Source organism: Ammospiza nelsoni, chromosome 8 (assembly GCF_027579445.1).
Source record: "Ammospiza nelsoni isolate bAmmNel1 chromosome 8, bAmmNel1.pri, whole genome shotgun sequence".
NCBI classification, from domain to species: Eukaryota; Metazoa; Chordata; class Aves; order Passeriformes; family Passerellidae; genus Ammospiza; species Ammospiza nelsoni.
The window spans coordinates 9,326,680-9,338,347 of NC_080640.1; the positions used below are offsets into that span (position 1 = coordinate 9,326,680).

The 11,668-nt window shown below is 44.4% G+C and overlaps 1 protein-coding gene across 1 annotated transcript; it reads right to left on the bottom strand.

Annotated features, from left to right (window-relative positions):
* Positions 1 to 3,116: 3,116 nt before the first annotated feature.
* TECTB (tectorin beta) lies at positions 3,117 to 11,090 on the bottom strand. Its single transcript, XM_059477252.1, has 10 exons — positions 11,015 to 11,090; positions 9,203 to 9,393; positions 8,662 to 8,804; positions 8,509 to 8,581; positions 7,102 to 7,205; positions 6,939 to 7,022; positions 6,593 to 6,755; positions 4,784 to 4,853; positions 3,875 to 3,907; positions 3,117 to 3,385 (listed from the first exon to the last, which is right to left on the bottom strand). The coding sequence occupies exons 1-10, from the start codon at positions 11,088 to 11,090 to the stop codon at positions 3,333 to 3,335; spliced, it is 990 nt and encodes a 329-aa protein (XP_059333235.1). The 3' UTR covers positions 3,117 to 3,332.
* Positions 11,091 to 11,668: the final 578 nt, after the last annotated feature.

Here is an 11,668-nt window from a genome sequence, read left to right on the forward strand (position 1 = left end):
ACCATTTGCAAGTGAGAAGAGAACCTCCATTTAATGAAGAAAATATTGTGTAAAGTGTGTCACTGTACTGGCAACATTGTGCTGCAACCTGTGTTGTTATCATCTTGATGCCTGTGTGTGTTCATTTCTCTCCTACTTCTTGTCATGACCTCTGTGACCTTGTGCTTCAGCATTGCAGTGCCAAACTGTGGGAAGGAAAGCATGCAGAAATTCATGTCCCATTAGAGTTCATCCAGGAAGGAAGAACTGGGACAAAGCCCAACTGGAATCTTTGTGGAGACAAATGTTGGGTTCTAAACAGATTATCGGCATCCTCCCTAAATAAATTTCCTGTCCTTATGATTCCATAGGCAGACTTGTGTTTGGCTTTCAGATGCAGAGATCAAGGCATCTTCATGCCCTGACTAGAAAAGACTGGATTTTAGTCCATATGAAATGATGAAGTCAATCAAACTTCATCTTGTACTAAAATCTTTAGCAGTCATTACATTGATACAGGCAACATAAATAGTGTTTAGTAGAACAAGTAGTGGTGAGCCATATGCTAGGCTAGGAAAATAAAAGGTGGATACTTTTTTATGCAAACTATTTAGGATGGACAACTTTTGCTTTCTTATGGAGCAGTACTGCTTGAGCTGAAACCTGTTCATGTGTTGTCTTCTCTGGCAGATAGACCTTTCCACAATCAACTCTGGCAGCTGTTTTTCAGTGCCCCAGCACTGTTTTTTGTGTTTTGATTGGTTTTGGCAATAAACCATTTCTGGACTGTAGGGAGACAGTGATGCAGACAAAACAGACAGGAGGGCTGCCCGAAACCCGCTCAGTGCAGGAGCACAGGCAGGAGATGTGTGTGCCACAGGGACAGATGTGTGTGCCACACGGACAGGGGATGTGTGTGCCACAGGGACAGATGTGTGTGCCACACGGACAGGGGATGTGTGTGCCACAGGGACAGATGTGTGTGCCACACGGACAGGGGATGTGTGTGCCACAGGGACAGATGTGTGTGCCACAGGGACAGGGGATGTGTGTGCCACACGGACAGGAGATGTGTGTGCCACACGGACAGGGGATGTGTGTGCCACAGGGACAGATGTGTGTGCCACACGGACAGGGGATGTGTGTGCCACAGGGACAGATGAGTGTGCCACACGGACAGGGGATGTGTGTGCCACAGGGACAGGAGATGTGTGTGCCACAGGGACAGATGAGTGTGCCACACGGACAGGAGATGTGTGTGCCACAGGGACAGGGGATGTGTGTGCCACAGGGACAGATGTGTGTGCCACACGGACAGGGGATGTGTGTGCCACAGGGACAGATGTGTGTGCCACACGGACAGGAGATGTGTGTGCCACAGGGACAGATGAGTGTGCCACACGGACAGGAGATGTGTGTGCCACAGGGACAGGGGATGTGTGTGCCACAGGGACAGATGTGTGTGCCACACGGACAGGGGATGTGTGTGCCACAGGGACAGATGTGTGTGCCACAGGCTCCATCCCACGGCTGGCAGGAGCGGCCTGGGAATCCACAGGCGCATCCAGAGCTGCTGAAATCCTGCACGGTTGGTTCCAAAGCCACACTTCTTGCATAACCAGAAAGGAATGAACAAACCTGCCAAGTCTTTCTGCACAAAACAGCCGCGACAGGAGTGTGGTGATTGTTATAAAAGCAAGGCAAAAGAAACAAGCTTTGGAGAAGGACAAGAATTTGAAGAGGCAAACGCCGCTCGGAGGTGCTGAAACGCGGGGTGTCAGCGGGAGGAAGCAGAGGAGAGGGAGCTAATGCAGCAAACGCGGCCTAGAGCCTGCAGGGCGATTATCCCGGGTCAGAATGATCTGCGGAGCAGGGGGCACGGCGGAGAGGAGGAGAGCAGAGGAGGAGGAGAAGAGCAGAGGAAGGAGAGGGAGGAGAGCAGAGGAGAGGGAGGTAATGCAGCAAACGCGGCCCGGAGCCTGAGGGGCGATCATGCCGGTCAGACCGTCCTGTGGAGCCGCTGTCCCGCAGCGCCCTCTGCTGTGCCCGGCGGGGAACGGCGCCTGCTCCCCGCGCCCTCCGCCCCCGGCAGCGCCGACGGACCGAGACTGCACCGGGAGCAGCGAAAGGAGCCCCTGGAAATGCACTAAATGTGTTTATTTTACCGCTGGGGTCTAATGGATGCGTGTTCGAGCTCTGCGTTATCTTCATTACAGTGAGCTTTATCAGGGAGCTGAAAATCCTTGACAGTTATTCAGGAGGCTCCCTCTCTACAAACAATAGTAAAAAAATCTGTAATGAGCTTTTGTTTCAGTATGTGCAAACACAGGTACACCCACCGTGTTCATTAATTGAAAATGTAACAACTGTAGTCATTCTTCCCTCTTTCACATTTAGGATCCTGGAAGTTTCATGGAAAAGTTCTATATTTCTGACACTTTCAAGGGTTTTTTTCAATATTGTTCAAGTAACTAATGGAAGTAAGGAACCTACTGTTATGCTTTCTGGGGAATTGTTTCATGTCCTGACATTTCCTGCTATTTATAAATCATTATTTCCCTTTCCAGTGCTTTTGTCTTGCTGTTGTTGCTCAGGTACAGACCTAACACCTGGACCCTGCTGTGTCTGCCCCTGGCTATGTCTTCAAGGAAGTGCAAGGCTCATTAGCTTGTTGTCCAACCTCAGAAGTGCTCAATATGCTCCCACACCATGTAACCATCCAGCACTGCGCCTGTCCAGTCAGCAAGACATCCTACTCCTACAGTGTGCTCTACTTAATCCAACCAATCAATACTGACAACGCTGAGAATCAGGAAAGAAATGTCGGGTAATTAACTCTGAACACCTTCTAATTACTGCTACATGAAAAGCACCCTTTCCTCCCATCCTTGACATGTTAGGCTGGTTTCTGTTTTGTTCCAAGACTTCACAGAACAAACTGGGACTTTGCAAGACCAGGCCTGGAGGGGAGTTTGGTACCACACTGAGACTGGAAGGGAAGGGGGACGCTGAAGGTAAATTTGGCACTGAAAAATGCTGAGTTTGCACATCCCTATGTTCTCTTTAGGAACAAGTCCTATTGCCATCACAGCTTTTTACAAGGAGGCATTGGCATAACCCAAGGGTTTTCACTAGTTCAGAATGCCAGCAGAGACTTGGGAGAAGCAAATCTGCTTTGGGATTTTCCAGAATTTGAGGCACAAAGCTCATGGAATGTTTTATTTATCTGGTAAAATGGTGCACAAGGATTTTTAGTGGCTTTCCTTTTTCCTCTGTAAAATAGACATCTTTAGTAAAGAAGTCCAGGTCCAAACAGGATTGAGGAAAGTTACAAAGTACAGCTGGGCTGCATTTTATAATAAAACAGCAGAAAATCCAATCACAAAAAGTAGGTGGAAGATGACATCTGCAAGAGAAACACAGGCTACATGTGAGTACTTCCCTGTCAGCTCCCTTTCACCTTCTCTTCTCACCCCATTCAATGAAACTGCAGGCCCTAATGTGGCTCTGTCAACATATCAAGTGTTAACAAATAGATTTTGAAAGGTGTGTTTCAAAGCCTTTCCAATCAGAAATGCTTTCAGACACCCCTGTTAACCCAGTAAAACATGATTGTTCCTTTTTGGGAAGGGGGTGTGACAATTAGAGAAAAAAGATTGTTCTGTATTGGAAGTAATTGCTATGATTTTATTGTCTGGTGTGAGTAATATACCAAAAGAAGGAAAACAAAGTATATTACACCAGGAAATAAAATCTGATTTTGAAATATTCACTCTTCTGTCAAATTTACTGGTATTTCAGTTTTTTTTCTTTGAGCTATGGATTTTATGTCGACAAAGACACTCAAAATGCATATTTGGAATTGATACTTTCATTGTAAAACTTTGCTGTTTACCTGAGAGTGTGTAAAATCTGGATAAACCTTTGCCTGTATAAAAGAGGAAGAAAATAATTACATCAGGATGATGATTAAAATAGGGCAAAGTGCACCAGTGTGCTTTGTAAAAGAACAGGAAACATTTGTCACATTTTGAAATTCTGAATATTTCTTCCTCTTGGATTTACTGTTTTGAAGTTAAAAAAGGATCCTCAGTTCTTTTACCTTCTAATATCGATGGGGGTTTTCTGGTGCGACATAATGGATTGTAATAATTTTACTGTGTCTGTATTTGTAATTTTAAATTGGCTTTCAGATTGGTGCAGTTGATAAACTAGTATAAAGGGCTCCAGTGAAAACATTGTTTGTTCCAAGGACTTGTTTCAAAAGATGAACCAGCTCAGAGAGAAATCCCTGGTGCCTGCAGGAGGCAGCAGTTGGAGGGAGCAGTTGTTCTGCAGTGGGGAAGGCCGATGGCAGTGCCATCGGTGTGTCAGGAGGGATAGGCACAAATCATCCCTGCAACACATGAAGGTGTTGTGGATATGCTGAAGCACGGACCCACAGTGTAAAGAAAAACTTTCCTGCTGCTCCTGACCTCTCTCCCACTCCCGTGCAGCTCAGAGCATGTCTGAGCTGCTGCTGAGGTCACAGGCAGGTGAGCAGAGCTTTCACTGCCAGCTCTGTGTGCCAGTGGTTTGGCCATTTATCATAAATGCCAAAGGGGTGCCTTGACTCACTTGGCAGGAGAAGAGAATGTCACTGAGCTCTCCTGCCAGAGTTGGAGGGGACCAACTTCTGTTCAAGACTTCTGCTGCCCCAGGGGACAGGGGTCTGGCAGAGGGCTGTGGCTCTCTCTGCTTGCTCCTATCTGCCGGTTTCATTGCTTCCCAAAGGGAGAAGCACCCCAGGAGCCCTGGCACTTACTGCGCACGGTGATCTCCGCCACCAGAACGCCTCCGGTTTGTTCCGCGCGCTGCCCTCGCTTGTCACATATCTCAAGAGAGCAGAGAGAAAACCAAAACAATTAAAAATTATTTAAAAACCCCACAGGCACAATTCTTATGTTTCCAACCAAGGAAATTGCTGCATATTTTCTAGGGACATTTTTTTTTCCTGTCTTTAATTACTGGGGGTTTTAGTGCAGGAGAGATTTGAAGAGAGCCTTACAGTTCATTTTCTGAAGATTTTGGTGGGCTGCTTTCCCACCCTGCCTTAAACAAAACTCCTGTCAAGAAGAGGGAAATTGAGCTCCATCTGTTTAACCCCTGACCTCTGTGAAGGCTTCTGTGGTTGTTTATTGCTGATGATAATTGTTGTCCGTTGGGTAGAAACACGAAGCACCAAATCCTTTCTGAATTGATCAGCTCATGTCCAGCACTAATGATGCCTGTCACAGCTGACAGGGTCTGTATTGGAGGCAGTGCTCTACAGATTAAAGGTCCTTGTGCATCTCTCTGACCTTTGCAGATCCCCAGCTGTGGGCATTTTTATTACAAACTCAGCATGTAGTAATTCTGGTTATGAGTTGCTTGTAAGCACAGACCACCAGCTTGGTTCAACCTTAATTGCAGAAGACCACCAGCTGCATTTTTGAGTGGGAACTCGAGGGATATTGCCTGATTGAGCAATTAACTTGCACTGGAGGGTGAGGTGGGAATTCCACACAGTGCCTGAAAGGATGATGTAGGTGTTTGACAGTACTGCCAGAGGGGCACATATGAAGTAATGGGTTTGTGTTTTCTTTTAACTCCGATCTGTGACTGGATAAAAAGTTGAAGAAATCTTAAAAATCTACAAAATTATAAAGTTTTTTCTGTTGCCTTTAGAATTTCTAACAATGTGCTTTTGTCAAACATGCAACCTGTGCACAAGTCAATTCCTCCTGCTTAGCACTGAGGCTGTATATTACAAAATGCTGCCTTAATTTGCTCCTGGACTGAGGAAGGGGTAAGAATGAAAACTTGGGCTCACCAGGAGGAGTGATGTTTTCTCTTCTCCGGCAAGAAACATTTGTTGTTGAAATGACAGCATATTGGCCAAGGAGTATTTTGTGTTTTCATTTTAGGTTAAATAAAATTCTATTTCATTGCACGAGAGAAAGAATGGCAAAGCTCTGACGTGGTGAAGGGTGGAGAGAGAGTCTTTAAAGAAAGACATTTTATGGGCACTTGCCCTTGTTAAATTATGTGCCTGTATAGCACCCTTACCATGCTCCCATCTAAGGATACAGGAATCCACTCTTCTACCTCAGTTCCTGCTTCAGAGACAATTTATGTATTTTATGCAGAGTAAGATGTCTGCAAGAGCAATAACTTATTGCAGCATGGCAGGGAGGACTTTCCTTGGGAAGGGGGACTGGGAGCTTTGAGACTCACACTGCCCCGAGGCTGCTCTTAGCACCAAGATACTTGGTAAAATGGAAAAAACTCAACTTTCTCCTTTTTTCCAGGCTTGTGTTTAACTGTAGCTGCTTGTCAGACAGGACTGTAGTCTGGGATATGAACAGGACCTGAGTTTTTCAATGGCTGCCTTATTTCTCAATACATTTAAACAAGTTTCCCAACGTTGCCTGTGGCATGACAGGGGCTGGGCTGCCCAGCTGGGCTCACACAGTGCCTGCCTCCATCTGCCGAGTGCCCTGGCGCTGGCTCTGCACCTGCAGACGCTCGGGGAGGGCTGGCCATCCTCTGTCTGAAGGTGGCACCGTGTGTTTCTGCAGCAGGGAGGCCTTACCACGGGGCAGGAGAACTTCTCGCTGTCGCAGATGTGCGTCTCGCAGTGCAGCCAGACCTTGGACAGCTTGGGGATGTTGCGGAAGCGGAAGGCGTTGAACTGGAACGTGGCCCGGTTCGTTTTGCCGTTCTCGTGCACTAGGATGGAGTAGTCCGTGGCACACCTGTGTTGTGTGGGGAGAAGCACTGTCAGAGCCCCCGTGGCTTCAGTGAGACATCTCCTGAGGTGACATCTGATGAAAGCATTTGCCCAGCTTTTCCTTTGCTCCCTTATACCCCCACAACCAGCTTTCCAGCCATCCTCAGGGCGGGGCTGAGGTGCTCCCATGGGTCCCACCAGCACCTACCCCTTGGTGATCAAAGGCCAGTGGATCTGGTAGAAATACTCTGAGGAGGGGGTTGCCCAGCAGTTGTTGAGAACAACTTTAAACCTGGGGAGATACAAACCCCAGATTAGCAAGGAATGTCCCAATTGCCAGTTTATTACTCATTCCTCCTTCCTTTGCCTACCTGTCACTTAAGCCCTTGGCTTCCACTCCAGCAAATATGTCAGAACCAATTTCTGATGTTTCAACCACAAAGGGGGCTTCCTTTATACTTGAGAACTTGGCATTCTTTGAAAGGCAAAGACAAAGGCATCATACATTGTAACATACAAAGCAAGGCATCATTAAACTTCAGACACCACTGGAGAGATTGACCCCAGAAACCTGGGTTCTTATAACCTGCAACCTCCAAACTCTACACTGGTAGTAGGACTATTGCAAACCAAGATGATGTTTAAAAATATTTTGATTAATATTTGGTGTATAATGATGATCAGTGAGAGAACTTGATGCTGTTTGGGTTGTAGCATGTATTGCATATATTCCCACAGAGCATGGGTGGGGAGCAAGCTTGCTGCTGCTGCTTCTGCTGGTGGGAGAAGCTGGTGGGAGTGAGAGTGAAGGTGAGTGTGCAGAATGGGAATGGAGTTGGGACATGACCACGTGTTGGAGAAAAGGAAGGAGAAATCACAAGAAAAAAGCCAGCCTGCTGAACATGGAGCAGTGTGGTGCTCAGGTGAAAAGCTTTTGTTACAAATACACTGAAATGCCTACCTTAAATCCCAATGCTTCTTGTTGGGTAAGATGATAACAAAGCTAGCACCAGAATTGTACAAAGAGCCAAAGAGCATCAGATTTAGTCCAAGCATTGGCTTATCTAGGGGAAAATACTCCTTTTACCTGGCCTATAATTTTAACACAGTATGTTCCTAGTTGTGCTTTTTCTTGCTGTGCTAAAATAGAGAGGCTGTTTTGGAGCTTTTGACTGTGCTTTTGTGGAGAAAAGATTCCAGGATTAGGAGCTGGCTGCTCCAGCAGTGCAGTGAAGCTGCAGAGAGGAGAGGGAGTCTTCAAAAGATCTGCCTGATATCAAGGGACAATATTTTGTTGGCAACAAAATTCCAGCATGACCTAAAGATCTGTGGGGTACATGAAATATCTGTCAGGTGAGAGGATCAGGGAGAAAGCTGCAAGAGAAATGCAGGGAGCTTTGCTGTGTCTATATAGGCCATGCAAGGCCAGCAGTACGTGCAGATTCATGCTGCTTTTGCAGTGGGACTGCACACAAGTTTTGATTTTTCTTATAAAACCTGTCAGCAGGTTAGAAATGTACCTCTCAGCAGAAAAATCTGTCTGATTCTGAGGGATTAAAAGAACAGTTGGCATGAGTCTGCTCAGTTCACTTTAAGTATATCCCTGTTAATCAGCAGAAACAAGAATCCCTGCCAATCCCACTGCAATTATCTTTTCCAGGCTAGTAATGTGCTCCATGACACATAAATGTCAGGAGCAGCTGCCCTGTTTTTTCCAGCCCTTTGGGTGAAGCCTTTGTAAGGTAAAGGTGAAGGTATGAGTGGCAAAGAGCACTTACAGAGTAGAAGTTGAGGGACAGCTGGCTTTCAAATGAGCCTGAGCTCCCGTTCTTCACATGGACAGTGGCCACCCTGGGGACAGGACAAAATTCTGCATGAGTGAGGCATGGTAATGAGGACAGGGTGAGACACATTCCCAGGAGAGGACATACCTTTGGTCAAAGGCAGCCTGGTTCACCAGGTAGTTGGCATTGTATGAGCAGGTGAAGGAGTAATTCACCGGCTGGTTCTTCACAATCACTGAGGAGTCATTGGAGACGATGGAGTTGTAGAAGTGGTATATGGGATTCTTGAACTGTGAATGGTGAGACAGAGAAATGTGGGCAGTACTGAGTCCTTGAGGCATCAGAAATAAACTTTGAAACATGAAGACTCTGATGTCAAAACAGGCTCCCCAAGGAAAATCGGTTTGGTAGCTCTTTATATGCTGTGCTGCCTATTCATATGCCTTACTAAACATAAGTTCTGTGTAACACAGGTGCAGGTGAACAGCAGACTAATATCACTAAGCCTGTGAGTATTTTGCCTGGAACTGCAAAGCACAGCTGTGTGATTATTCCTTCTCCTTGACTCTGCAGTTTGGCTCCTTCTTCCATTGGTACCTATAGCTTAATTCAAGCTGAAGAGGACAGGACTCTCTCAAGTGAGTGCAGCCATTTCCTGAGTCAGAAATGCTGACCTTCATAGTCTTACCTCTGACTGTGTGCCACAGTATGATTTGTTTTTAGGTGACAGGTCTGGGATTGTGAATTGGTAATATCCTGAATCGTGGATCCCATTGTAGCAAATGCCTCCAAGTGCCAGCTGATTAACCTCCCATCCATAAGGGCACTCTGGAATTCTGGTAATGATGGTTTTAGGATAGCAGTATACTAGAATTACATCTGGAAGGAAAATGATATACCTGAAGTTATTCAGTAGTAATTTCCTTTCAAAAGAGATGGGTCCACCCATTTACTTTCCATTGGGCTTAACCTTCTATGAACAGGGATGTGTGCTGGAAGGTCCCCTAATGACAGCAGCTTTTGCTACACAAAACAGACCTTTAGGTTGTTAAATTCTGTCCTCTATGGAAGAGTTTAGCCTTTGCCTTCTAATCAATGCAGAACTTTGTGAAAAATTTTTATCTTTCTGGAATAGCCGATTGAAAAGCAGAGACACTGGTGAGAAACTTGAAGTAAAAAAAAACTGCACTGAAAATGTCTCATTAACTTGTGCTGCAAAGCTGGCTTCTGCAACACCACTGACTCTGTAAAAATAATATTGGTGAGGTTGTTTGGTAGGCTTTGTAGATCTGCACTGTTTTGTACTGGTGTATAAATCTTGGCCACAATAGATATTCTGCCTTTTCTTTTCTTGGACTGGCACTATAAATCCAGCACAAACTGAATTTTTCCAATTGTCAAATCAAAAGCCAAGTTCTAAAACTTAACCTAGGCCTGCTAACAACAATAGGAAATGACCCAAACTGCCAGCCCTGTTAACAGCAGTGCCGTGTATTTCCAAACATGGTGATTGCTAATGCACACATGAATGCTGAACATCATAACAGACAGACAGACTGATACCTTCATAACAGCAGAATTGGATATTTTTCACAGGCACAGCTAATTTGAACATCCCGAGGAAATTTTAAGGGCAAATATTGACTAACCATTAGTGACCTGAAAACTGAGGAAGACTTCCAATTACCACAGTGAGAAAAAAAGGTACCCTCCCTGGAATTATTCAGTTACTTTTTTCAAAGCCCTTGCCACTCTCATTTCTTATGCTAAAAGCCTCATTTTGCAGCCTTTCCATGTCTGCTGGGAAAGTCGAGACATTAACAATTTGGTTTTTCTGATTAACGAACCTTGAGCACATGCAAGCTGATTCTGCTTGTGTTAATGCTCAGATTTAAAACTGGCAACTTTAGAGCTATGAAAATTCCTGCAGTTAAGAGAAACTGCTTATGCAAATAAAGGTACTGAAATAAATGGCTAGAGGGCCAAATACTTTAGATATACCATGAAATGACTGACAGCAATCTGACAGCAGTCATGCACTAAAAAGCAAACACTAAATTGAGGCATATTCAAACACATTTCTGGACCACATTTTGTAATTGTAGTGAAATCTATTTTACAGGTCTGGCAATCTGATGTAGTCCGTGGGACTACAACCCAGTTTGGGCAGCTAAGATCTGCTGCATCTAGCCTGTACTATTACAGAAAATTTCTAATTGCTTTTGTTCCCTCTGCTACTTTATGCTTTTGTGATTAACTTTCTTGCACTATGGTTATTGCACAGAATTAGCTACATGCCTAATTCTTTGTGGGGTTAGGACTTGTATGGAACATTCTTTACTGTGCTAGCTCAAAGCAGGTCAATAAAAGAAATTTAAGGATTAGCTCTACAGAATCCACAGTTTAACTTTCTGAAGGAAAACCTTTTGATTTTGAATGAAAAAAACCCTTTGGCATCTTAATTACAGGAGAAGATCTCAGGAGGTTTAAGTTATTTTACCTGCTTTATTTGGAGTGCAAGGCCCTGCAAGACCTCGAGCCAAAATGACCAGCAGATAAACAGCAAGAGTCACCATTTCTTGCAATGATCTGAGGACACAGGAAATAAAAGCTGAAAATGTCTTTAAAAGTGGAAATAAAAACAATGCATTGTCTGCAGTCCTGAGCTTGTAGTAGCTACTGTTAAAATGTCAATTTTGCAGAGAGAAAAAATAACATTACTGATATCCTGTCACCCAATCTAATTGCAACTACAGGGTAAATATTTCAAAGACCATTGCTATAATTAGGTCACTATTGTGACAATTTTACTATTTCAGTTTAGTGGTGGCTTTTAATTATTCTAGTTTGATTTCTTGCAAATAGTCTAAACCTGAAGTGTTAATATAACCAAATGAAACTGAAACAGTGGAATTTGAAAAAAAGAGGAAATAGAAATTACTAGAAGAAATATGACACAAGAGCATATATAATGTGCTTAAAATTTAGTGCTGAAACTATTCTCTGTGGTGATTGGTATTCTGATGCATATAAACTTAAGATAGCTTAGTTTTGGTGAATTATGCATTTTCTCCTTTGCTGCTAAATGTTGAGTTTTGAGGAAAACATCCATAGAAGTTATTTACATTTACATTTCAGGCCTCCAACCTGAAAG

Bases quoted from the DNA above. Each gene is read 5' to 3' on its own strand.
- TECTB (XM_059477252.1), bottom strand. From the start codon at position 11,090: ATGGTGACTCTTGCTGTTTATCTGCTGGTCATTTTGGCTCGAGGTCTT. The intron at 8,805-9,202 runs GTAAGACTATGA...CACCATTCACAG, and splicing joins ACTGTGGCACACAGTCAGAG to TTCAAGAATCCCATATACCA. The intron at 6,756-6,938 runs GTAGGTGCTGGT...CACACAACACAG, and splicing joins TGGCCTTTGATCACCAAGGG to GTGTGCCACGGACTACTCCA.